Source organism: Polyodon spathula, chromosome 20 (assembly GCF_017654505.1).
Source record: "Polyodon spathula isolate WHYD16114869_AA chromosome 20, ASM1765450v1, whole genome shotgun sequence".
Taxonomy (NCBI): domain Eukaryota; kingdom Metazoa; phylum Chordata; class Actinopteri; order Acipenseriformes; family Polyodontidae; genus Polyodon; species Polyodon spathula.
Genome location: NC_054553.1, coordinates 6,553,112 through 6,581,092, shown reverse-complemented (window position 1 = coordinate 6,581,092; position 27,981 = coordinate 6,553,112). Strand labels below are relative to the sequence as shown.

General features: G+C 37.4%; 2 protein-coding genes across 3 annotated transcripts; one reads left to right on the top strand and one right to left on the bottom strand.

The window, feature by feature from the left end:
* Positions 1-1,435: 1,435 nt before the first annotated feature.
* LOC121295200 (non-histone chromosomal protein HMG-14A-like) lies at positions 1,436-8,093 on the bottom strand. Its single transcript, XM_041219615.1, has 6 exons — positions 7,630-8,093; positions 6,517-6,546; positions 6,068-6,097; positions 5,322-5,369; positions 2,548-2,676; positions 1,436-2,080 (listed from the first exon to the last, which is right to left on the bottom strand). The coding sequence occupies exons 1-6, from the start codon at positions 7,642-7,644 to the stop codon at positions 2,033-2,035; spliced, it is 300 nt and encodes a 99-aa protein (XP_041075549.1). The 5' UTR covers positions 7,645-8,093; the 3' UTR covers positions 1,436-2,032.
* A 5,239-nt stretch (positions 8,094-13,332) lies between these two features.
* LOC121295691 (SH3 domain-binding glutamic acid-rich-like protein) lies at positions 13,333-26,824 on the top strand. 2 transcript variants are annotated; one of them, XM_041220657.1, is made up of 4 exons: positions 13,333-13,676; positions 22,556-22,741; positions 23,477-23,557; positions 24,985-26,824. In XM_041220657.1, the coding sequence occupies exons 1-4, from the start codon at positions 13,632-13,634 to the stop codon at positions 25,012-25,014; spliced, it is 342 nt and encodes a 113-aa protein (XP_041076591.1). In that variant the 5' UTR covers positions 13,333-13,631; the 3' UTR covers positions 25,015-26,824. The 2 variants fall into 2 exon arrangements, with proteins under 2 accessions (XP_041076591.1, XP_041076592.1); XM_041220658.1 differs by lacking the exon at positions 13,333-13,676 and adding an exon at positions 13,901-13,939.
* Positions 26,825-27,981: the final 1,157 nt, after the last annotated feature.

Below are 27,981 nucleotides of genomic sequence, written 5' to 3'. Positions count from 1 at the left end.
TCTGGACTGGATCCACCCAAAGGAAAATGAAAGATGTTGCAGGGTTTAGTATCAGAATGGGGGGTTTGTGCTGTTAACTGGGTTTGAGAAGGAACAGCTTGTGGAGGCAGGATTTACTTGTACAGACAATACCAGGGATGTACTTTGTCTAGAAAATTGCACTTTTTTTCTGCATCTACCAAAAACCAGTTAAGATAGAGGGATGTGCATGTCACCTGAATATTGGTATCTTCTGAAATACTGTGGGAGGACAATATCCTATTACTCCAATAATGAGAACTCCCATTCTGGCTCAGTTACAATGGCTGCCTGTTGGGTTCCAGTCTGTTGCCTGTACTTTTCTATTGGTTCTACCTATCTTTCTGACTTGGTCGCTTCTTACATTCCCAAGTGCTAGCTGTGGTCTTCGGCTGCCACACTCACTAGTGCCTAAACACAAGGCAGAAAAGTTGCTGACTGCTTTAGTCGTTATACCTCACCTGGTCTGGAACTCTGCCCAGAGACATCCGAGATGTTACCACTGTACCACTTTTGTTCAAAACTTAATGCAGACTTTCCCTGACTTTTAGTGGGCTGTAAAATCCAGTTTAGCTTTTTTTTTCTATGGACAGTAATAAGATTTCTTAGCATGACAATGAGCTATCCTGTAAAGGTTTGAATAAAATTCTAAGGGTGATGGGCGCACATCATTTACATTATAAGGTGTCAATCATACCCTCGTCACCACTGTTTACTAAAGCTTCATTCCAAGATGGATTGCTCAAAGGCAACTGCTTTTTTTTTGTCAAGTTAATTTTGAACTACTTTGTATTGGGAGTGCTGGTCTCCAAAATGTTTACTCAAAGTTTAAACCATCTCAGATAACCCAGAACAAGAAGCACTCTGGTTGAATTAAAAATTAATGCCAACATTATTAAATGTGTACGAGACTACATGTGTACAGCACAAATGTGTATATGAAATAGACTAGGAATAAATACTGAATATTAAATCAATTACCTTACAATGCATAGTAACTATTGTATAAAACACCAAAACGAACATCTCTATTTTACACACATATTTCCGATAACGTTTAAAAATGTAACTTTTGGAGACCGTTTAAACTCTGAACTGTTATCACCTCTACCCTGTGCATGCACACCCAGATCTTTTGTTTTCACAAGTATTTAAGAGATATGAGGCTGGGTGTGAATCAAGAGACAAACACCTGCTGTTCTGATAAAGTCTCCAGGAACATTTACACATTGGATAACATATGTTGTATAAGACATTGTCTCACTGAGGGAATACATAGCCTTTCCACAATCTTACATTGACTAAGGTTAGGATTAAGTGATAGGTTTACTGTTATGTGTGATGCTCCTGGAGATCTGACAACATGCTACAGAAACGTCCACAGAATTTGAAACAATCACACAGGATACAGAATGAGGAAACTTCCAGAGTCTTTTTATTAAGATACATTCAGAGTTAATGTTTAAAAAGAGTGGGAACACACAGACATCTGCATATTTAAATAGATGTTAAAACTTTTATTTTAAAAAACAGTTTACCGTGATTTAAAAACCAGAAAAAAAATAAAGACATTGTTATTTAGTTTTTTTTTTTCCTGCTTAATATTTTCACATCCTGCAAGTTTTTATCAAAATGGTTTATTAAATCAACCCTCACAGCCTTCCTGGAATGTAAAAAAAAAAATAAAATATACACTGAACACAAGGAAAATATTGGGAGACGGGGCCATTTGGAAAGGATGTCAGAGCGACACTCGCATTTCAAATCTACCACCGGTCCTTTCCCTACACCATAACAAACTGTTACAACCACATGTCTTTCTCAAATAAAAAATGATTTTTTTTAATTTTTAGAGATATTAGATGTACCTCACTGCAACGGTCTTGCTTAATTAGCTTTGTGCTAAAAACCTGTATTTATAAAATCGTTGATAAAAAATATTCCTCTGTTAACAATACATCATGAAGGATTGGGGTACCACACAACAGAGATGATGAAGATGATGGGGGAGGGGCTACTCAGACTTGGCTTCCTTGTCTTCCGAGTCTTCAGGAGACTGTGCCTGTGGAGGGAAGCAGAGAGACGTTTAGATACAGAGCACTGGCAAAGAAGTTAACCAACCACAACAGAAAGCACAGCTCACACAAATTCAATTATTGTAGCGAGGAACACAGTTCCAGTCATCATGGGTAGAAAATAAACTGTAGAGGGGGGACTGACACTACTGTATCCCTATGGTATCGCAGCGATACTGCTTAAAATGTAGAACTGTCTAGCAGGTCTGACAAGTTTAAAGAGTAAATTACTTCACTTGACCAACTAGAATGAGAAAATGAAAGACAACAATATTGACTCAAGGTGCATGGAACAACAGTGTAGGCTAGTGTTGATGCCACAAGCTAGTTGATCAATAAGGCTTATCCTCAATAAAGGGTACAGAAGACAGCTGTGGCTCTTTACACTGTCACCAGCTCCATCCACCCACCGGCGCCCCTGCCAGTCCCATTTTACTGCTTTGTTTGTTTGTACCTCGTTAGTTTTGGCATCTCCATTTTCAGAGTGATTCTCCTCGTTTGTGTCTGCCTCTGCCTTCGCTCCCTTCTTCCCTTTCACCGGTGGCTTCTTGTCCTCCTTCTTATCGTTCACAGCCTTCACCTTCTGCGGGAGAGGAAACTACATTAGCAGCTTTAACATGAGATACGGAAACGCTCTTGTCCCAAGTAAGATTCCGCTCTCCATTGGAACGCCAAGCAGTGTGCCTGGAGTTTTTGTATTTAAAATTGAAACATATATGGATTTTCCTTGCTTAAGTATTAAACATAATACAATCTTGTTTGTTCATTTATCATAATTAAACCTGTGTAGTTTACCATGCTTTTTCACTGTGCTTTACGATGGTTAGTTATGCATTACCATACTCATGGTGTGCCAAGCTTGCTTATGCTTGACTGATCTTTGCTTTTACCATTATATACAACTTAAATAAGAGATGGGATCCTGTATAAATCTACCTAATATTTGGATATTTTTCAATGGAATAGCCCCAATTTAATGAACTCTGATCACAGGCTGTATTTGCTGTGTTTACGGGCCAGCACTTCATGCAAACTACGTGGGTGTCTTCGGTTTTAGTTTTACCTGAAGCCAATACAGTGTATATCTTTAAAGTGGCAATCAAGGCATTACTTTTAAAAAAATAAATAAATAAAAATAAAAAATCTGGCAGGTTGGCTGCCAACTTAGCCATGCAATTCTAATTTGAGAGAACCCTTAAATACTTTCTGCAGAGTTTAAGCATTAAACAGTTATTCACCTCCTTAAAAAGTGAGCACCAACATAGCGTGAAATTATTCTTTCCTTAAAGGGAGTTGGATCTCATTCTGTCCAACCACCAAAAAACACTTGAGACATTTTAGCAACATAGCAGATAACCAGAGAAGACAGCTATCCCTTTCACAGGAAGGGTAATTACATCCCTGTTCAGAGGCAAGCATCTACTTCCCTGCAGTGGCTGGTGTTATTGACAAGTATGTACACACTAATAACCATGCCATGTTAACTTCACATACGGAGCTAGCAAAATAGCTCTCTAACTCTTACCTAATGTGAATTCCTGTTACTTCACAGGTCTCCTGTATAAAATATGGTACTGCACTTTTAATGGTACCCTATTCCTTCGAATTTAAAACAAAGCATAATTTTACCACCCTCAATTTGAGAGAAAAAATAAAATATGAAATAAATATACATTCACAAAGATACAACCTCAATTACACGGTTGTATTGTACAAAACTGACACAGATGATTCGAGATCGATTTGGTTAGTCTTCCCTCAGCAGTAAGTCACATTGCTGTTTGTGTCACACCTTTTGTTGTTGATTTTAATACACGCATCACTATACTGTACTTGAATTTAAGACGCAGGCTATTTCTGAGAAGCAAAAAATTGTTAAAGAATTCCATCTTAAATTCAAACGAATATGGCATTGATGCACAAAATGTACTGATCGCTCTTTGATTTCTGCATTTCCGGCCCATGCTACACATTCCACTTAAAAGGCTGCATATCGGAACAGAGAAAAAGAAAACATGCAGGAAAACCAGCGATTGGTTACAGTACTGTGAAGGACAGACAAAACAAGAAGCTTCTTGCAGTGATTTCAAAACTCCTACAGCAAGCCCTCTGTGACCAATGACTGCTTTTCCAATGTCCATGCAATCTTTACCATGAGGTATGGGCACGCAGGACACTCTGGAAGCGCTATAGTGCACAGAACATCAAGTACCCATCAGTGCGTTTGGTAATTAATAGCATACAATAAAATACATGTGTGGGTCTTTAATAATGGAAACTGTGAGATCTATGATTCAATGGCAATACATACTGAGCATTCTGAAATGATGTCGTCAGCTTGGTGCTTTAAATCTGAGTCTTGTCCTGCAACACTATACCTTGATAAACACTCTTATTAAACTTCCAGTGCAAACATAACATGTTTAAACTACAACTAGTGTCTTTTTGCCCAAATCCTCATACTGCTGGCAACTATTTACTGGTCTACTACAAGGTCCGGTCCCATCCGATAAGCGAGAGTCTACTCTACTGTTAAAAAAAAAAAAAAAACCCTGCAAATAGAGACTATAATAGACTTTAAAAAAACATGTCTTTATATATTCTTTTGAAATGTATATTGACTAATTTTTATTATTATTATTTTTTTAAATAACCATTGCTTATATTGGAAATTTAGCATTTTATGTTTGTCAATCACTTCTCATAGACCAACATGCCAAAAATTGTCGGCAGCCATTTTGAAAATGAAAGCCACCATTTTAGATAGCAATACTCATATTGTTTTGACAGTCTACTTTGCAGATCATTTTTTCTTTGAATAGTTGTTTACAATGAGTGAAAAACCATTAATAAAACAGTAAACAAACATTCACAAGCAGTGAAACATGACTGATAATTTTGGTAAACTTTACAACCGGATACAATGTTCAAGTAAAGTAAACCACTGAAAATGTAGGTCCATTCATTCTTAAAGGCTGGTTAAATACTGTAGGTTGCATTATTAATTGTATTTGTGTTTCAATAGATCTAATGATTGACGGTGCTCTTAATGCTTATGTCTGTTTCAAGTGCCATCTTGGTGCAAACCTGAACTGGCCCAAACCTCCACTAACAGGATTCCCTTGTAAGAAAGCAGGGTCAGTAAACTATAGCTGCTTGTGCCACTGGTGATGCTCAGTGACCAAGGGGATTGATCTCAGTTATAGACAGACGGACAGACAGGTGTACCTTTGCTGGCTTTTTAAGTTTTGGTTCAGGCTTGGGGGGTACTGGTTTCTAAAAGAAAAGGGAAAAAAAAATGTTGGTTAATTAGAATAAAGTATTACCATAGTAACCGCTGCCACACACAATGCCGATCAATATGCAATATACATCGATATACAGACCACACGTTGCTCCAGACTCAATATACAATATATACTCAATATACAGACATGGTACTCAAAAGTCACAATGTGAACAGAGCTCAAGGAACGATGGCCATTTTGTAATGAAAATATATGTTTTTTTTTTTTTTTTTTTTTAATGTAAGAGTAGATAAAAACCAGATTTTCCAATTATAAATTCTAACAATGTCAAAAAAGTTTTGAAGGCTGTATTTACAAAACAGTATTTAACTTACATGTTGCATTTAAAACCAAAATGGCTGCTATATCACAAAAAAAAGTAAAATAATGTCAAAATGGTGACCACTATTTAATTTGAAATAGCACTGGGTCGACCTGTAAATGTGACCTTGGCTGACCAAAATGATGATGGTGATGTTTATTATTATGTACTTATTCAAAAAGGGGAAATATGTATATTTTAAATTCATAAAACTAATAAGAAACAAAACAGCAAGCATTTAATTGCTCCTGCCTTCAGCTGTTTCTGCCTGGTTTTATACACTTGATGTAGGTTTGTTTTTTTCCCCCTTTTAAACAAAAAAACAGTGCTAGACTTTAAGAGAAGGGAATAAATGCAATACTCACTGCTGATAGCCTTGCTGATCTCCTCTGGGGCTGTGGAAGTTTAACATACAAGTTAGCAGCACCAAACAGCTACACAAAGAATAAATGATCTCTATTATTTCTGCTTCACACAACTTGTGCGATAATAATCCCTGGTAGGTTTTCAGGTGTTCTTAAAGATCATGTAGGACTACCTTATCGACTTGTATCAAAAACTGTACAAACACTCTTACTGGTGCTATATGAAATACATATCAGCAGATTTACCCATTCCAGGTTTTAATGTTTAGCCATACTGTTTACTTAAACTCAGTGTCTTATTAAACTCACATAGTAAAATAAGGTGGCAAATTGCTATGCAAGGGGAGTCTTATTTACTTCCCCGATATGTTGTATTAAAACACGTTTTGAAGTTAAATGCCATTAAAATACCGTTGACAATCGTTATATGATGTTAGAAGCAAACTTACCTCCTCTTTCACCTCTCCCTCAGTTCCAGTCTGAAAAAAATAAATAAAATTAAACAAGTAAATCATTTTACATCGGATTAGATTTTATTTTTAATTTTGCCACATCCATGTGGCTTATTCGTGAAAATCGGTGGTACTTTGGAACTTAAGAAATAAATATTTAACAAACTACACTAATAGTAACAACAATGAATGGGGGGTGAAAACCTGTAATAAAACACTTTCATTCAAAAGGATAGCTATAATGCAGTTTTATTTATTTTGATAATAATATCTACTGGTTAATATCTAATGCAATTTATGTTTATTGTTTTCACAACATTCATTTTTCATCAACACGTAGTGAGGACTTTTTAAAGCAACATTTTACACGCACACTAACGCTATTTCGTGCCATTGTTTTCCTTTCGTAAACAGGTCAATATTTAATTCGAAAACAATTATATATAAGCGTCATAAAACACAAAATCTTGAATGGCACCCCGCAAATGCTAAGCTTACCCTGTACAGTATGTATCAGATTGTTCTCTCTCAGTCAGGCTAGATCGTTACTCGTGCGCCACCTAGCGTCTTTAAACAACTACAGCGGGGCATCTGCCACAACAAATACGAACAAAGAAAATGTAATAAAATTACATCTGCAGAGAGCGGAAAACACACTCGGACGTAAGACAGGAAATAAGTGAACATAGCGCAAAATTTGCGCAATGTCTAGTTTTATACAACAGGATTGTACCTCTATAAAAAAAAAATGTCTTTGCCTTCAGCATATCTACCATAACAGTTTACAGGATCTGAATCAGACCATGGCTGCCGTGTTTGGATCCAGCATGGAGACTAACCTTCCAAGATACTCGAACGTTTAGTGCTACGCGGCACAGCAAACCCTAATTTCAACGCATTTCCCATGCAAAACATGCAGGAAAGATGATTTTAGAAATGCATTTTTATTTATTTTTTTTTACAAATCCTTCTTTTTCCCGATAAAATTCACGGGTTTTGTATGAATTAAACCACCGACGTCTCACGGGCTACATAATACGCTTCTTTGATTTCTAAAAAGAAAAAGTGAACCTGCATTTAAAAAATAAATAAATAAAAAAAATTACTTACCTTTCTTTTGGGCATGTTGTATTCCTGACTAGCCTCTTAAAAATAAAAGTAAAACCCTGTATTGCAATTGAGTGTTTACTGCATGTAAACTATAAATGCTCCCCTTTACTAAATACAGTTGTAAAAACACTAGAACATTAAACCCTGTGGTTGAATGGGGGAGGGGCGAGGCTAAACGGTGATGGATGTTTCCGTTGACCAATCTGCAGGCTGCACGCTGAGCTGCACGGAGTTGGAATTTCAGCACCGGGAATTTTTACGCGCGAAATGGTGAATCTTATGGGGTGGAATTAAAGGGATTGAGTTGTTACCATTAAGAAAAGACCATCTGTCGTAGTTTATGTTACACGTAGCATTTTAGGTAGTGTTAGTGTTATGGCGTTAAACAGTCAGGAACCTGTATTTATTCAAAAGCCTGATTTTAAGGAAATGGGCATTGCGATAGCTACAGAATTTTACTGAAAGAACAAATAATCTGCTCAGATATTTCGGTTGTTTGTAATCCAACATGGCGCCCAGTCTAGTTGACATTCCTGTTTGACGTATAATACACATTCCTGTGTCGGAAAACCCCGAAAGGACAGCTGAATCCCGCTTGAGACGGGATTTAGGATCGATAGTAAGGAACCTCGTCGTGCCCCCGATGGCATAAAACCAACGACTGCTGCCTCAGCAGCGATCCTCGTGGTAGAGTTTATGAATACACGTTCATTGTTATTGTCAATCGGTTTTAGATGTAACAGTTTCCCTAAACAATTGTGAGAAACTCCATTTTATTATTTTAATTCGTTTATTCGATGGGAGTAGGTCAACATACAAACGCAAAGCTTCTAGTGCAAAAATAAAACAACAAAAAACGAAACCCCGAGTTTCCCCCTAACTAGGTATTTAAACCCAAATAGTACAAACAAAACAGTGGCTCCAATCTTTCAGGTTAAGCGTTCAAAAAAGGATAGTTGTAGTAGTAAACACATACATTTTAACTACCTTCAATGGAATGTGATGCATCCCACACAACTATTGTAATTTGTATCCCCAAATTTAAACTATGTTTCAGCTATAACTAATCGTTAAAAAAATATGAAACATTTAAAATTTAAACATGTGTAAAACATTTATGGCTGTTATTGATATGAAAGAGATTATTTTTTATTTACAAAATGAATGCCAGCGAAGCGTAATGCACAAGAATAGATATTTATTTATTTATTTATTTATTTTTAAACCCATAACATTATTCTACCCAAGCACCGACTGTTGGTTTACATTTTATTTTTTAAAATAATCTGTTCAAAGAACTCAAATGCATATTTTATAAAACATTTTATAGAATGTTGTCGCTCCAGTTCACACACATTTACTCAACAAGGATAACAATATTTCATGTGTGGGTTTCCTTTTTTTTTTTTTTTTTTTCAATTAGTTAGCCTTTTCTAAATTACTCCGCTGCATAATTAAATAGTGGCAGTAACCATACTGTAGTTTTACAACCATTCCAGCAGAGGGCAGCAGTTCTTCAGTTCAAATTATTACTACTGATCACATTGATGTTTGTGTAATTCTGGAATTATAACAGCTACACATCGGGTATGTATTTTTTTTTTTTTTTTAATTATTATTTATACTCAAAATGAAATGGATTATAGTCTTCATTATGAAAGACAATGCATATAATAATACCATCTCTTCTAATATTCAATTAAGGTGTACTCCCCACATATTAAAATTAATTTCCTAACCTTCCACCCTAAGCCATTGTTAGTTTCACCAGGTGCAATGAGCACTATGCAAAGACCATTATGTACTAGACAATAACACAGCGAATATTCCCAACGTGATGGTTTTGTTGTTGTATCTTTGCCAAGGTCTCAAATGCAAATAAATAAATCCTCTCATCTTGATTCCAGGTGGGTAGACAGAGTCACATCCCGTTAGATGTTGCCTAAGGACACATTAACAAAAGTTTGCATTGGACAGCAAAACTTCAATTCAACCTTTTCAAATGCGATGAGTTCAGGAGCCTTGCTTCACTTCCAGTTAGGCATGTGTAATGTAGGCTATATCAGCCAAAGTACCATTATAATGTACATTATAAATAATATCTAATAATAAGAATAATACATGTGATATATTTTGTTGTGTCAGTGCCTCAGAGTTTCATGCATTTAAATGCAGATTGTGTTCCACTTATCTACAAATCATATTCCACACTGTTAAGGGGGAAAATGTTTTTATTGAGAAAAAAATCTATATTAAAAATACAAAACTGAAAGATCATAATTGGATAAGTCTCTCCCCACCCCCCGAGTTAATACTTGGTGGAAGCACCTTTGGCAGCAATTACAGCCGTGAGTCTGTTGGGATAGGTCTCTGCCAACTTTGCACACCTAGATTTGGCCATTCTTCTTTACAAAACTGTTCAAGCTTTGACAAGTTTCTTGGGGAGCGTTGATGGACAGCAATCTTCAAGACATGCCACAAATTTTCGATTGGATTTAAGTTTGGGATCTGAATGGGCCACTCAAGGACATTTATCTTTTTGTTCCTTAGCGACTCCAGTGTAGCTCTGGCTGTGTGCTTTGGGTCTCTGTCATGCTGAAAGGTGAACTTCCATCCCGGTTTCAGTTTCTTGCAGAGGGCAGCAGGTTTTCCTCAAGGACGTCTCTGTACTTTGCTCCATTCATTTTCCCTTCTATCCTGACAAGTGCCCCAGTGCCTATCGATGAGAAATATCCCCATAACATGATGCTGCCACCACCATGCTTCACAGTAGGGATGGTGTTCTCTGGGTGATACACTATGTTGGGTTTACACCAAACATAACGCTTTGCATTTAGGCCAAAAAGTTCCATTTTATTTTTGTCAGACCACAAAACTTTTTGCCACATGGAGTGTTTTTTTGCATACTTCAAAATGGGATTCAAGGTGGGCTTTCTTGAGTAATGGCTTCCTTCTTGCCACCCTACCATACAGGCCAGATTTGTGGAGTGCTTGGGATGTCACATGCACACTTTGACCAGTCTTTGCCATAAAAGCCTGTAGCTCTTGCAAAGTTGCCATTGGCCTCTTGGTAGCCTCTCTGATCAGTCTCCTTCTTGCTCGGACATCCAGTTTGGTGTGATGGCCTGATCTAGGCAGGGTATTGGTGGTGCCATACACCTTCCACTTCTTAATAATCGTCTTGACCATGCTTCAAGAGATATTCAAGGCTTTTGATATTTTTTATACCCATCCCCTGATCTGTGCCTTTCAACAACTTTGGCCCGGAGTTCTTTTGAAAGCCTACAGGAACTGTTGAATTTATCCTGAAATCATGTGAATCACTACAATTTAACACCGGTGGAGGCCACTTAACTTGGTATGTGATTTTGAAGGCGATTGGTTACAACTGAGCTAATTTAGGATTGCTATTACAAGGGGGGTGGACACTTATCCAACCAAGCTATTTCAGTTTTTATTTTGTATTAATTTTCTACAAATTTCTAGAATATCTTTTTCACTTGGAAGTTGTGGGGTAGGATGTGTAGATAAATGAAAAAAAAAAAAAACTATTTTAATGCATTTTCCATTTTTGAAAGGGGGTGTAGACTTTCTATAGGCACTGTGTGTGTGTGTGTGTGTGTGTGTGTGATATATTATATATATATATATATATATATAGATATATATATATATATATATATTTATTATATTATATTATAATATCAGATTCTAAGTCATCGTAGCTATAGCGGTGCACACCGATATATAATATGGTCTACCAGTATTTTGATTACGATGGAGGCCTACCTCCGGAGGGTTTACAATGTCACAACTAGGGTTCCCAACTGTTGAAAACGATGTTAATTACCATAATAACTATCTAGTCTCAAGGTCCAGAAATTTCTTTTATATATATATATATATATATATATATATATATATATATATATATATATATATATATATATATATATAGTACACATATTATGAATATTAGCATTGTGTGCATCTATTATGATGGCTATTTGAATGTTCAGTGATTGTATAATTAATTAACTCATGGAGATCATGTGTTGATGTATTTAATGGTGTGGGCTTTGTCTATTCATGACAGCTACAATAATATCTACAAATATAATATACTAGTGAGTGCCAGCACCCTTTGTTGCACAGCAGTGTATTGCCAGTGTATTTCCAAAGTGGCAGATAACTAGGTGGTGTTGGCTCTTTCTTCTATATAGGTACTTGTGCTATTCTGGTCTGTTGTGTATATATCTGGCAGGCAGATAGAACTGAAGAGTAGCTCACATAAAAGCACCTTAACACATACATCAAAAAATAAAGGCAACACAGTGTCGGTACAATATTGCAATTAGAACATCAAAGAAAAGGGACAAAACCCCCCCTAAGAAAATCAATTTGCTGGTACTTAGTCTTTCAACACCAGCCCTACTCTGGCCATGGTTACTTTAACATGTTGTGGTCCAGCTGGGCTTGAATGTACAGTGAAGTAGTGAATGTGTTTTATGAAGCTTCTATGGTGGACTGGTTTCACTCTTCTTCCCTTAGGATTCAAACCAGGTCTCAGAGCTGAAGACAGCCAGCGTCCTTGACAAAGTGGTCCAGTTTAATGCAAAGCGCGATTTAAAAGCTCTGTTTTTTAACAAAAAGGGATTTAACACGCTAATTTCACACGCAAACACACCTAGTAAATCTATAGCGAGTGAAGGATTTGAATGTCAGTTTGCATGACGCGACCTTCATGGCTCTTTATTAGTTTAAACAGCACAAAATATTTGATTTGAAAGTCACATGGGACACCAGTTTTTGTTTTTGTAAAGCTGTTCTTGGTTTTCCAGAGAACTACAGAATTGCAGTAGCTCTCTAAGACCTGTGGCTGTTGCACTGTTCCTGTTTAGTTTATCTCTGGGAGAGCAACACTGCTAAGTGTTACACATCCACAATGACACTAGTAACACAGTCTGATGTCAAGATGTCAAGATGCTTAGATTGTTCTGATTAACTGTTGGCTCTAATGCCATCAAGGTCTGTTTCTCTGCAGCATACAGGAGCTCCTGTTCCTATCAAAGTCTGTCAGACCTACTATCTTGCCCATTGTGACTGAAACTGTTGCGAAATAGGGAGATGCAGACTATCACAGAAGACATCATGTCTATGACTCCATTCAAATGACAGTTATTATTGCTGTGAGGGGCGTCTGTGTACAACTGATAGTGTTTTACATCTTGCAGGCGTTTCTACATATTGTCCATGTAAATCGCAGGAGGCAGTGCAACGTGCAGAGTAAAGTTAAGCGGTAGCATGTCTTACATGCTGTTCGGAACGTGGTCGACAGGGTTAAAAAAACTCAACCATTTCAGGCTGAAAGCAGCACCTTTTAAAGTCACCTCCTTGCGTCACAAATTATTTCAACAGTACTGAGCCTTAACCTGGGTAGATGAGAAAACCATTCGTTCATTGAACAAACACGTTTACTCTCCGATTTGTTAAAAACAATGCAAATTGCAATCTCTTTCAGATTATTCTAACCTTTATCCTTTACACTTGAAAACGTTCTTGGTACTGAGCAAATAGGAGGCAAGATCTCGCGTTGTTGGCCAGCAGCGATTTCATTTGACGATTGATGTGATGGTTTCAGAAATTATGCAGATATTTGTCCGGCTTCCTGACTGAAAAGGTTTTTTTTTTTTTTTTCTCTCTCTCTCTCTCTCTCCTCTTCTTCTGAAGTCAAAACAGTTGCAGCAGCTAAGAGAGTTTGAACTGGCAGGAGGAGGGGCTCAAATTGAACCATATCAACCACAGTCTACGCAGTCGAGCAACTAGCAGCAGCGTTTGCAAGAAAATAAACTGCGTCTTGCACCCTCTACCTTTAAGAGTGAAGTCAACAGAAATTTCAACTTTTTGTTCAAGTTCCAAATTAATTTTTGCAAGGATCCAAATTGTTTGCATTTATTTTCCTGAAAAAAAAACAACAACAAAAAAAAAAAACAAACGAAACCATGGTGATCAAAGTTTATGTAGCATCCTCTTCTGGGTCAATGTCGGTAAGAGAACAGCTTCTGTATATGGGCAATTTATATAGCGAACCATTGTCGCAGTTAAAGAAATGTGAAGATGAAAGATAAAAAAAAAAAAAAAAAAAAGTTATTTTTCTATTCTGTTCTTTTTTTTAAATGCATTTAATATTTCAGGTTTAGTATTAAGAAAACATTGGGGTGACAAACAGAATTTGCATTTTAAAACTGCGTCCACTTCCAGTAGAGAATAACGTCTAACTTTTGGAATGGAGCCTTTAAATGGAATTTCGGTATGGGTCTAATTTTTGGACAAGTATTAGCATAGCATGCGCACTGCAATTAGAATAGGTTATTACAATATAAACACATATTTATATCTTAAGCAGATAGACTCTGCAAGGTAGTTAGCTATGTTACTGTTTATTTATTGAATAACAGGACTGTGTGGGATGTTGCCACTGCTGAATGCTAAATTAGATGCGTTGAGCAAGTTCTACCATGCAAACCTCGGGACAGTGTGGCTGATATGAGAGTAAGCCATTTATGAAGGCGTGTGGGGTTAGACAAAGCCCATCAGCATATCACAGGCCTTTGCAAAGCTCCCGGAGTTGCCCTTTAAGTGCAGTATTAATTTTAAAAGCCTGATCCAATCTGGTAAAGCCACACATAGCCGGGGACCTGCTTGTCTTCTGTTACTTGGCAGGATTTATTAACTGGAATTCAGTTCCATGGACTGACTTTGCATGATACGTTTGCTTTGATTCTGGCCTCAGAATTGTTTGTTTTCTCTGGCTCGGAGGTATGGTGCACACAGGTGCAGAGTGTCCAGATTTTTTAAATCTGTTGTATGGTAAATAATTAACTCATGATTTAAAGTTTTGTTTACAGAGCCCAGTATGTAACGAATAACTTCAGACTGCTGTAAGTAATAGAAGGGGTGGCAAGTTTACATGGTAAAAACGAACTGTATCGAGTGACGCCTTGTTTGCATAGCAAAGGGCTTCTAATTTCAGTTTTCTTTACCCAGATGTCATTCCAAACCTTTTTTTTCTTCTAATTTGTCTGTCAGTCATAGTGTAATTATAAAGGATGAGCATGACCAAAACCACAGTCTGTGACTATGTATAGGACTAACTATCACACAGAACTATTTACTAACTTGTGGTTGGTGCTCGGTGTAACTTTGGGCACTAAAAACATTATGCCATGTCACTTGTTTACATTAAATATCTTTCCTTTTTTATGCTGAAGAATTAGTTCACTTCAGAAATCTTCAGGAACTTTCCATCCTTCTCAGGGCTTTGATAGGGCATAACAAGTACCCAGCAGAACAGAATGCAGTCTCCAGTAGAGCATTTCTGCCTGGATTACAGAGTGCAGTATCCTTTTATTCTGTTTACACAATTGATTGAAGAACTAAATCACAATAGAGAAGCATACAGCATCGAATTAAACAGAGGAAGGCTTTCAAATGCACTGCAATATTCTGTTCTTTTTTTGGCATCAAAAATAAGCAAACGTGAGCAGCTGAGTTGTTGGATGTTTCTTGTTGTTAGTGAGTTCGATTGTCTCCAGGCTATATACCGGAATATACTTATTGTGAGTTTGTTGTCTGGTATCCAGGCCTGTGTAGAAGTGTGTAGACTACATACTAGGAAGTTCACAGCTTGTGTTTTGTTCCTGTCCGACAGCAGTATCAAAGGCAGCTTATTTCAGTTGCAGGTTTTTCATTGCCTCCTAGCATTGCTTTTCATTCAGAATAAAACCATTACCTTAATCAAAAACAGTTGCATGCTAATTTAGTCTAATTGTCATTGTTAGTGGGTTTCATGAATAAAGGCTTTGTATGAAACTAAAACCAGGTGTTCACTAAAGTAGCCTTTTATGTGCACGTTCTAGGGCTGATACTCCACATATAGACAAATACATGGCTGGCTCTGTGGCTGACTTAATATCTGCTTTACTTTATCATGTAAACAGTAAGGCTTTTATTTACTTTCATTTCAATCTACTATACAAACAAAGCTTGTCCCCACGGGAAAACCAGACCTGTTTCAAGACTTTCTGCGTTTTGAAAAAAATAAATCCGACTGCCTGCTAGAGACGAGAGCTGTCAAGTCAAACATGACACGCTGTGGTCAGTCTCCACAGGGACCCAGCATTTTCTATTGTGTGTCTTGAGCCAAGGGAGGAGGTTACATTAAATCACAGAATGTCAAAATCAGCCGCTTTTTAAAATGAAGGCCAACTCCTCAGCGATAGAAAGCTGTTTTGAGTTTCATGTTTTTGTGTATAGCTTGCTCTTTGTTGTACCTCATTTAAATAGGGCAAATGAAGAAGTTCCCGCTGAATCTGATTCCTGGTGTGACCACCCGAAAAAGCCTTCAAACCAAACCCCCCAAGGAGTATCGGATGCCATCTTGTAAGAGAGGTTATAAAGCTCCCAGAGGGAGCAAGTCTGTCTTTTGCATGCCATTATGCCATTACAGAGTAGCCAAGGGAAGCAGTTACATTAAATTATACTGACTGGAAATAGAGTAGACTATACCTGCAGTATATTTGCAAAAGCTTTATTGTGTCTGTAGCAAGATAGTTTTTAGTATTCCTCGTGGTATTTCCTGCTGTATTTTAGCTGGAAATTCCTGGAATCCCTCCCCCCACACGCACAGAAACATATTCCTTAGAATTGTCTTTCTGCATTTTGCTGTTCTGTAAGAAAATACATATTTGCTTAAATCCTATGGAATTATTTTGCAAAGCTATTTAAAATATAGTAGTAAACAATCTTTCTGGAATTTTCTACTTCACTTTTGAAATTTAATTCAGTACCCTCGCAAGTGTGACAGTATAACATTGTGAATAATGTTATTCTGCTGTGCATTGAATATAAGGCAGGCTAACAGTTAAAATTTAAGAATTCCAATATAAATGCTTGTTAATATGTTATATTGAATATGTTATGTTAAATATAGCACTGCAATGTGGTTAGACTTGAAATGTGCGGAAATGAAGTTAACATATCATAGTGTTACTTTGTGTGTTCGATCGCAGAGGATAGGCTGTGAAATTATACCATATGTCTCTGTTTTTTTGTTTACTAAGACTATATTGGTAAAACACATTTTAGCACAGTACACTCTAATTTGAACAACCCAGGCTCTGGGCATATGGCTATAACTCCCATTTAGCAACATGCAAATTAATATAGAATTAAAACTATATTGAAGTTAATTGCATTTTATTTGGGTCTGTTGGTAATAAAGATGGTCTGATCCTTTGAATAAAGAATAGCGTTTGCCAGGACCACAAAGGGTCCAGCATGTGTGATGTATAAATAAATATAACTGAAGAGTGTGGATATGACAGATCTTGAAGTGGAAAATCACTGTAGTGTGCACTCCACACTCTTTAAAAAGGCTTTATGTTTCAAGGTTTCTTGATTGATATGATGGCTTTCAATGGGGTAAAGCTGCTGCAAGAGATTATAGATTGCAGACTGGATAAAACATTTTCATTTCAGTGACCTTTGTGATTGTCAAAGAGCAATACATTCAGTCCTTGGTGTGCTGGGCTGAAAAATCAGCACATCCCAACAGATCCTTTACAACCCCCCTTGCCCTGTGCACTGTCCTTCATACCACTTAGCTTCAGGGCCTTCGTTTGGCTGACAAATTAGCAAAATCTGCTTGGCTGCTTCCCAGTACTAAGTGAGGACATGGCTGAGGAGTGATTCTGCTGTGCAGCTGGAAATGAGAAAGTCTAATAGGGAGGGTTTAGAATAGTAATGTGACATGATAACTCCAGGAGAGGTACTAAATGTGCTTTGAAAGTAGGTACAAATTGTAGGCAATTGAGGAGTGCCAAGGCTGGAGCCTAAAGCCTCTGCTGTCTGTGGCAATGGGTTCAAGATGGCTAGGAGTTTCTACACACAGTTCTTGACAGAGTGAGTGGTCAGAATTTGCACAAGTTTATCCCTAAAAGCAACAGAGAAAATGAATGTTTGCAATTTAATTGCAGAATCCAAGTGTGGGTATGCTTTCATTTTGAAAATATCACAGGAATGCTAAAAAGGTTTTAAATCAATTTTCTTCAAACTTACAACATCAGCAATATTATCGCCGCCTTTTCTGTTGAAGGTGTTTTGTTTGCATTTTTTACCTACATTTTGAAATATATAGACGTTTGAATGACAACGCTACAGATGAAAAGTTACTGCATTTCTGAGCTATGTTCCGTTTTACAGTACCATGTGATTACTGTATGAGTGTGTACTTTGTTCTACAATTTCTGTGTACTTCATTCTTATGTCAGGCAGCAGGGGGGCGCTGTTGGGTAGTGGGGGTATTACAGACAGAGGGGTATGTTTGAGGAGTCCTGTGTTGCATTGCAAGAAATTGCAAGGCAAACTAAAGAGTTATAGTGCCTTGGATTAATCAAAACGACAGTGCTGTATTCACATTGTGGTGAACACATATAAACACATTATTTAAAAGCTCAGTATCATTTTGTTTGAATTATTGCTTTATGATGAGAGGTGAATACTCTGAGGAGTCAAACACGTTTACCACACCTTGCAAGTCTGTTTGCTTCTTTGCATCCACTGATCATTGCAAAAAAAAAAAAAAAAACATTTTCAAGTATGTGCCACGGTCCATGGCACACCTTGGTTCATTAACCAGGGTACCACTAGAGGGGTCTGTTTAAGCAAATCGCACACCTTGGGAGCTGCACTATGCCTCATGGAAGCAACTCAATAATTAGTCACTGTTTACTGTAAACACATAAATGGCCGTGGTCTATAATTTAAAACACAAAGTGGTGCTTTGTGTGGGCACAAGATAATATTACGGAAATTTACTGAAATTGTATTTAAAAATACCTGTCTGCATTGGCTGTTTTCTGTGCTCTGCCTCTCATTATCTTCGGCTTGTTTCAGGGTTATTAATTAACTCTGCTCTGCTCTCTGTCCTTGCCTCCTGTAGCCATGTCTCAGGAGATAACTTCCAGCTCATGTTTCAGTTTCCTGTTCATGTTCTTGTTGGTTCTGGAGCTTGTTTCCAAGCATGTAACCATTACTGCATTTCAATTCTCGCCTTACTAATGGTTCTTCAAAATCCAGTCTAATAGTTTACTGTTTGAGAAGTAATATGATAAAAGAACATAGCAAAGATGTCAATTAAGTGTGGCAAGCTAGAGTGTTTCTTAAATTGGGTTTTGCCTTGACTTTACAAATACGACCCCATTTAACTTGTGTTTATTAGTCTTATTTTATTGCCATAACCATTTTATAAATGAACATCCTGTGTAACAGGTATGAGGTACTCCCCTCACAGCAACTGTGAGAGTGAAGCGCAGTCCGGGTTCCCAATTCCTGTTGCACAGCAAGTGCCTCTATAGTGAGATAGCAGGTGGCAGGATACATTTAAAACTAAACAATGTGCAGAGAAATTGAAGGTAGTGAATACTAACTGTAAAGAGGAAATGGTGCTAACCCCACTACTTTCCTTTCCTACACAGACGTGACATCTTGATTGCTTCCACGAAGTTTGTTCATGCTGAATTATACTTTGTTGGTTATGTGTTACAGCACCAACACCAGCTTCTCTCAACTGTATTTGTACCTACATTGAACACGGCATCTGTCTCCATGATTCCAATCTCCCAGGCCTCTGCACCACCACATTTTACAAGCAATGAAGTTGTAAAAAAAAAAAAAAAAAAAAAAAAAAATGGCATGTTCCTTGTGTGAATTGAAACACAGCTTTTGGTGCCAGAAATGTTTTTCCTAGTGTTTAGTGTTTAGTTAGCCCTGCCATTCTGGAACAGCTGCTGGTCAGAGCTAGCTGTGTAGATGCTGGGCTGTCGCTGTTTCTGTGGCCGGTGAACCGCCAGACAAAAGGGCTAGCATACGGCTTTAGCCTCGGTTTGGCTCATTTCCCTAGCAAATTAGTTTAGCTTGGCACCAGTACAATAAACCCTCTGTAGTTGGCTTGCCTGTAGAAGGAATGCCCTGGTAGTAGTCTTTAAACGGTTTGGAAAGGGGCTACTAATGAGCAGCGGCAGACCTTAAAGCTTGTGGTGCTGTGCTGGAAGTAATCTACCTGATTTAGCTTTTTTTGTAGGTAGGCCGATTTTATAATTGTTTAAAATATAATAATAATTACTTTGGGGGTATAATTGTACATATCATTTAGTCACCAGCATTTATCCATGTATCCAATCCTGCAGGTGAAACTTGGTATGGTCATTCTTTAGACTGGAGATATTAGAATCTAAGCTATACAATGAAGAAGGGGAAGAGTGAATTACTTGAAGTTTTATAAAATCCTTAATGGTATAGACAATTAACCTATGACAGCGCATCGGGTTATACACAGAGATTAGGACGAGAGGGCAGAAATGGAAGAGCACGTTTAGAGCAGGTAGGGAGCGCTCTATACACAGAGAGATATAAATCAATGGAATACCCTACCAGATGAAGTACAGTAGTAGCATCTGAAACAAAAAAAAAAAAAAAAATAATCAATTCTGTCTCACTAAAGTAGACCCCCTTGTGCTCTGATAGGCAGAACGACCCTACCTTGTGTCAAGTTGATAACCCTTTCATGAGAAATTTTTCTGTACACTGTGACTGTATGGGAAGGGTCGTGGCAGGCGTGTCTGTTGTGTCCAGCCTCATTCACTGGAACCCACTGATTTTGCTGAGGATCTCGGAGAGCTGTATCCTGGGGATGGTGAGGCTCCTGAATTTCTGACACTTGATTCCAATGATCCTACCATATTTGGTTTGTGTTCGCCTGGCTCCTGCTCCCCCCTCCTGCATGCTGTGGGTCTGATCTGTGTTTTTGCTTTTCCTTATATGGCCTTGCTGTTACTGGAGAGCAACATCTGTATATATTGATGAACTTTTCCCTAGCGTGCGATGGATTGTTTTAGGTGCAGTTTGGGGGATTGCCTGGAGTATCTGTATCGTCTCTCTCTTTTATAGACAGATAGGCATTTTTCAAGATGAAAAAAATCTTCAAAAATTTGTATTAAACTTTTTGTGAAGCACTTTTGTGCTAACAAAAGCAGAAACATGTTTATCTGTGAATAGTAATGATTTTATCAAAAGATCAACTATGTGTTTTTAAAAACAAAAATTACTCAATGTTAACGAAAAAGTACAACATTATTGTGTTGTCACAGTAAAAAAAAAAAGTGTGTATTTCTATTTGACTGGTAATTGATATTACTTGATTTTAAGGAAAAAAATCAATTTATTTCTCATTATTTTACTTTGTTAAAATAAAGATATGTTGCATTTTGTATTTTGTTTTTGAGATGTCTTTATAAGGTGCAATAAAGTTACGTTTTTTGCTGTTCTAAGTAAATACCATTCAACACAGTTAAAAATAGAACACCAAATTCAAGCCCTAATATTGCAACCCCCCTGTCTGTGTCGTGTGTATTTTTTTTTTGTTTTTTTTTTTTTACACCTGAACTATTTAGTTTTTTTAGTTTGTCTTGTGCTTAACACATTTATCCCAAACCATTGTACAGCATGCTTGTTTTTAAGAAGAACATTACATTGATTGATTCATTTCTGGGCAAGTAGCCTCTGTAACAGCATGGGTTTTTCCTCTTTGGAAAGTTTGGAAATATTCAGACGGTCAGTAGTTGCCTTGATAAAAGTGTTGGAGGTAGTGGAATGATTCCATACGTCTTGTATGTAGGGCACTTCTATTCGCTGTGTAGGCGAATAGATATAACTTGTGTATAAAGTGCTGTTTTGAAAAAAGCACGTAATACTAAACATCTCAAATGACTGACCTGCTTTGAACCAGAAAGTATTCGTGTAACAGACCACTGGAAAGCAAAGCTTGCAAACTGATAACTTTCTTTAACCTTGAATGTTACTAGTAAATGTCTTTCATTTCAGCATGTACTTACTCAATTTGAAATATGTTTTTTTTTTATCTAAAAGCTGCTCAATTACAGTGAATGTGTCTTGCTGTCATAGTTTTATTGTGAGAATAATAAAGAATTCCACAAGATTCCATGTTATTTAAGCCCACTCGATTCCAGCTAAGATTATTGCTGGCTATTTTGGGTATTACTGTCACTGAAGTACCATTACTAGCAGTACCATTATTTTAAATTTGTATTTCAAGATCAGATATGTGTATATAGGTTGTGAATTTCACATGGCTCCAACTGCTATGCAATAGGAGTATTTCTTTTTTTATTCTGCATTTCACAGCTTGTGTATAACCTATATTCTGGCTGACAGTTATTGCGCAGTTATGTAACTGAACACAGCTGTTATGTCTAAAGGGCGAGCCACTTTCATCCAGCTGTTTCTTTTGGAAAATAATTCTGAAAATGTAAAGCAATGAAGCAAACCCCTCCCCCCCAAAAAACAAACAAAAAAACTGGCTCTTATAACAGCCAGGAGATTGCACCAGCAGCTGGAAACATTGTGCTGCAACCAAACGTGTTTATTGTGAAATCTCTGAATGTGTGACAACACAGGACGGACCTACCAAATATTGAATGAATTCCCTTTTAAATAAATCAGGAGGTTCGTTAAAGGGTAAAAATCCTGTTTTCATTGAAACAGGATATGTCTTACATCCTCTATTATTGAACCTTCAACATTTGAGATACAGTCTTCATATTTGCAGAATTATATAAACACATTATTTTCTATGCTGCCATAAAGCGTTCCTATGACTTGTTGGAACCCAGTCCTCTTGCATATAGAAACGGTAATCTGATGTAGCATTACACTGTTCCGTTGTGTTTTTGTTTTAAATGTGTCCCTTTTTACAGTGTTTTTAAGACATATTCCCATTTTGCACCACTAGGTCCTGTGCTGTGTTCGGTATCTTGACTGACTGCCCGTGCTGTGTTCCTTGTTTCAGATTAAGAAGCAGCAGCAGGATGTGATCGGGTTCATGGCAGTCAATAAGATTGAGTTTGAGGAGTGTGACATTGCAGCCAACGAGGACAACAGGAAGTGGATGAGAGAGAACGTTCCGGAAAACTCCAGGCCTGCCACTGGAAACCCCCTGCCACCTCAGATCTTCAATGAGGAGCGGTACTGCGGGGTGAGGCATAGTTCTTGTCCCAAAAAAACACTGAATAGCAACGATTTATAACGCAAGCAGGGCTGGCAAGTGATGGGAGCTATTTCGGTCTTGGATTTTGTTCCATTAAGACTGGAAAGACATACAGAAATGTTTTATTGCTTTTCTGGCTGCTTCCCACTCAGTAACTACCTCAGAGGCTTTGAGTCCTGCCCTCAGTGCTGTTGAAAGCAATTTGAAACTGGAACCAGTGTACAGAGGGTCTTCAAAATCACCTAATAATCGTACCTGAAAGGTTATCAAGAGTGTGTTGGATTAGCCAAATGCAAATCCGAAAGGTGTGTAGGGGGCTAGGAGAGTAAGATTTTAGTACTATGTATGTCTTTTACAAGAGGTTGTCTGTCTGTCTGCAGTTTCCAACTGCTAATAGATATTGTGTAACCAGCTTTAATGAAGTACAGTAGCCTGCAGTTATACTGTACGCCTAAACTACAGTGTAACTGTTTTCCATTTGCATGCATTGGTTAATCTGCAGTGTTTAGTCATGCATGAGGCTAGCCTCCCACGTGATGCTGCTGTTTGTTCATTCCAGTTTCTCCATTGCTGTGGAAGCTGAGCTGTGGTGGAGCCTGTCTGGATGGCAGTTCATGTTTGATGGCTTAGTTCTTCTCTCTCTGTCTGTCGGTGGTCTGGAGGGGGTCACTGGATGTTGGTTATAACAATCGTATTGAAAAAGTTCTTAATTTTTCTTTTCAGAATTATGAAGCGTTCTTTGATGCCAGGGAAGACAATAACGTGTATGCGTTTTTAGGCTTGACGGCACCACCTGGGTCAAAGGTTGGTAATATCAGCTTTGCAATCAGTAAAAAAGCGGCTTTCTTTTATTTTCTTTTAAGTTTTTTTCCCCATTTGTACCCCACTTGCTCCAGACATGCTTACCAAATAGCTTGGCCTCTTTAATGAACTACCCGTCAGACAAGAGCAGTGGTTATATGTTGCCTATTAACCCCTCACTCAGAACTCATTTTGTCAGCAAGTCATCCCAGGATGCACCCCCAAATGTTTTCCATTAACAGGATGACGACCAACTAGGAATTTAGTCCCTCACTCATTCACTTTATCATTGCATTCTGTAAAAGCTATAGGAAGGTTTTCCACTCTTAGCAACAAAAAGATAGAACAAAGAAACTTTCAAGGCTGATCTCAAATGGGATAGGAATTCTCAGCAGCTCTACAGTCAATTCATAGTAGAGTTTACTGGTATGCATTAGATCATTGGAGTCGAGGATATATATATATATGTATGTATGTATATATATATATATATATATATATATATATCTTTTTTTTTAATGTGAATTCACAGATTAGGATTCGTGTTCTTTGGAAGTGTTTTCTTGTTTTTCAGCCATCAGAGCTGAGCATTTATTTAAAGAGGCAGGTTAATTGACATTTCAGCACGCTCACGCCGCCAAGGCTATTTATTATAGCAGGCCTAACTGATGCCAGTGCAGAAACATTTTCTGCTCAGTCTGACACCTACTGCCCTTTCAGCTGCCGCCAAGAGGTGTGTGGGCACAGAACTGCCATTGCATGCCTCCTCATGATAAACTCCTCTATTGGAATCAAGTCATATTTGAATGAATTCTGTTTATGACACAAATGAGGGTCCAGTACTAAAAAGCACAGCGTGTACATAAACAGTACTGTAGTTTACCGTTCTGTAGTGCTTTAAACATTCTTCCACATTAGTCATCAAATCTAATGTTTACAATGCGTTGTGGTTGAACCATGTGTTACCACCGTATAATCATTGTATGGGTACCCTTCAGCAACAATGCAGTGGTTCTGCACTGAGGGGCAATGGTAGCATAACATGGCATAAACCAATGGTAGAATGGTACCCTTGTGGTAACGTTTTCATATTTGGACACAGCAATTGGCCAATTCACTACCATGGTATCATATTAGCACAACTGTGATCTCAATGGTTGGCCTTAATAATGAATACAGGGGTGGCTTTAATATTGAAGATAACATTACATTGTTGTCAATATCAGCTGTTAAAACATGTGCTTCATTATGAACGGTCATAGGTGGCCTAATAGTGAGGTTTGACTATACAAACTAAATCAATTGCTTTTAAACAAGTAAATGCTGCCTTTGACGTGTTTTGGTGTTCTCTCTGTACAATGGCCTTAGCAAAAGCTAGATGCTTCCTTAACCAATTCACTTTTCCAAACTGACCACTGTTTCACTTGCAGGAAGCTGAAGCCCAAGCCAAACAGCAGTAGTGAGCAATCACCCTTCATCAAACTACAGCTCCACTTCCTGCCGACCTCCAGTACTGCAGTTAGCTGGAGAAGTGACGGCACTGAGAGAACACTGAAATAAGAAGAACCAGTTCTGCTGTGCTTTTGATTTGAATGCATTGATATGTTTTGATGTTGCACCATTTATTTCTTTTCTATAAAAGAAGAGCCAAAAAAATATTTTAAAAGGGGGGGAAGAAATGTCATTAGCTTATTAATTCATTTTATTTTGTGTATAGAGAATACAGTCATTTAGAGTGTGATATGAGAAATTGTTATGCCACCCAGAACATTCTGTTTATCACGTAGTTTCTTTTGTACCTGTTTTCTTTGCTTTGTGGAGCACTATGCACACATTTCACTGTACTAACCATTACTGGTATGAAATATGTATATATATATATATAACTTTAATATGTGGGCAGACGTTGGCGATTGCATACAAATTTAGGAAATGATAAGTGTAGCAAGCTAATTTGCATACTGGAGAACCTTTAAGCATAGTACAATCTATGTTTTCTATTGTCAGCTGTTTTTTGTTAATGAAATGAGATTGCAGGAAGTGTATATTTATTGTGACTTCACTTAATACACAGGCTCATAGCTCCTTGTTCAACTCTGCCATAGACGTGCCTTTTTTTCTACTAGAGAAAAAAATTGTATCTGCTTAATGATGGATGTGAATTGGAAAAATATAGGTGCACTTTAATGATCTAAATCACCCTTAAGCATTCATTACATGAATCCTTTCATAATCATAAGCATTAGCCTGTCAGAAAATGTATAGAACTGAAATGCACTTAGCAGTGACAAATATGATCTTGTGTGTTTCAAGGCTAGAATCCATACTTAATGTTAACCCTATATAGTGACAGTGCCCTGTATTTAGTATGGGTCTGTTTACCTGCCCTTCATGTTCCAGTATGTGCTGCTCTGTGATAAAGGGTACCATGCACCCCAGGTATAGAACCAGCTCTCAGAGTGATTGTTTATCTGCCAAGTCCAATTGCATTCATGGCTTACTGTGGCTGAAAAGTCAAGGCGTTTGAATTATTACTTCAAACGACCTTCTGGCTGTGACACCATTTTACTGCTTTAAAGACACAGGTAAGCACAATATTCACTGCTTTGCTGTTTTAAGCCTGCTTATTTAGCACTAAAACTGTTCTTGAAGGAACACCTGCCTTTTTGTTCAGGTTATTTGACATTTGAAATACACAGTGACAAACATTTAGACAATTAAGTTTCAATATTCATAGTTTTACAGTCACATTTGTGAAAAGTACCTACTGCCCCCCCCCCAAAAAAACAGTTTTGAAGTAATATAAATTATGAAGTACATAATTATTTTAAATCATTCTAACAGATGATCTAACGTGGTGAAAATGACATATTTACACACATTAGTACACTTGGTGTCTGTTAAATCTGTCAAGCTATGGTATTATAAGGTACATTTCTGGTTTGTAGTACATATAGTATCCACATCAATAAGACAATGCAAAAGGATATATCAAATTACATAATTAAACTAAAGGGATTAATCCATACTATAGCTGGTTCTTCTTTACAGAGCTAGCTAATATAAACACATCTATATGTTAAATGAGTTCTAAGCTCTGGTGTAAAAGTGCAAAGTGTAAAAACAAACCAGGTGCTGTCCAGTGAATCAAACCAATGGTCTTAAAAACAACAGTTGTTGCTACAAATGGTGCATGGTCCACTGCTTTATTAAAAAAAAAATTACATTTTGATGTGTCTGAAATAAAATGCCTTTTTTTTTTTCTCTGCAGATTGTTTAGTGTTTGTTGTATTAATTGCTCACACAAGATCACAGGTCTGGGTTTGTTCTGATTGGGTTGCTCAGAAATATTTTCTCCCAAACAACTTTTGATACCTCCCAAAGCAGCGTTCCCACGGCGAGGGGGAACTCTCATAAACATTGCTGTTGTGTTTAGGGTTAGTGCATTTCAAATGGAATACTTCCTACCTTTGACGTCAACCAAGGCCTGTGTTAACAGCATGCACATTTCTACATTAAAATAGGGTGATTGTATAGAACGATATTTCACATTTATATAGATTTTGCAGGTGGGGTTCTCAGTCAGATGTAATGGGGTGTGTTGACCCAAGAAAATGTGTGAACCCCTGGCTTATAGTACTAGCAAAACAAAATGAGCTTGATATTTACATTTTTTTAAAGAGTGATAGAGAATGTAGACACATGTCAAGCAGATAAGTGTTTTTGGTAATACCTGCTTTGTAAAAACTAAAGAACACACTTCCATTCACTGTGTCTCCTTTGTTTCTCTCCTCGGGGAAATCGTTTACTGTGGTATATCATTGCAAAGAGTCGTAGCGTGGCGACACTATGTCAAAGCTAAGATGCACAGTTAATGTGAGAAATTGTAGGTTTTCGTTGTATACTATCAGCAGCTGTGCTGTGGCTGAATAAACTTAGTTTAATTTAAAGTCTATTCCCGGGTTGATTACATGATTTAGCTTCTCAGATTTACTGTGTTGAAAGTGCTTTGTTGAAAAAAACTCAACTAATTACAATACAGTGCAATTTTCCATGCATTCCAGCCTTAAACTCTTATTGTCTGCTGGAAAACTTTACTTAACTAGAAGCAAATTAAACATACCCCCTACATACCACTGATCACTGTTGTTTTTGCTATTGGAATTTTATTTAACACGGATCAATGACAACTAATAATATCAATGCAAAATGAGTAATATTTTTTTTATTTTATTTTTGAGTAAATAACAGTTCATGTTTTGCTCAGTAGATGGCACTGTTTATTTAGATATACACAAAGGCACGCCATCAAGAGTGTATTCTTAGGAACTGTTCACAGCAGCAGTAGGTCACAATCATGTTCTGTTATGAACTACTACCCGTATTTGGAAAACAAATGGCAGTTTGTCACCTCGCTGCTGTTTCTA

What these genes read in the sequence shown, in the direction of transcription:
- LOC121295691 (XM_041220657.1), top strand. Translation starts at nt 13,632, where the DNA reads ATGGTGATCAAAGTTTATGTAGCATCCTCTTCTGGGTCAATGTCG. An exon ending in CCTCTTCTGGGTCAATGTCG is followed by an intron (nt 13,677 to 22,555) that starts GTAAGAGAACAG and finishes TCCTTGTTTCAG; the next exon opens with ATTAAGAAGCAGCAGCAGGA. An exon ending in ATGAGGAGCGGTACTGCGGG is followed by an intron (nt 22,742 to 23,476) that starts GTGAGGCATAGT and finishes TTTTCTTTTCAG; the next exon opens with AATTATGAAGCGTTCTTTGA.
- LOC121295200 (XM_041219615.1), bottom strand. An exon ending in AACTTAAAAAGCCAGCAAAG is followed by an intron (nt 2,677 to 5,321) that starts GTACACCTGTCT and finishes CCTCTCCCGCAG; the next exon opens with AAGGTGAAGGCTGTGAACGA. An exon ending in GAGATGCCAAAACTAACGAG is followed by an intron (nt 2,081 to 2,547) that starts GTACAAACAAAC and finishes TTCCCTCCACAG; the next exon opens with GCACAGTCTCCTGAAGACTC.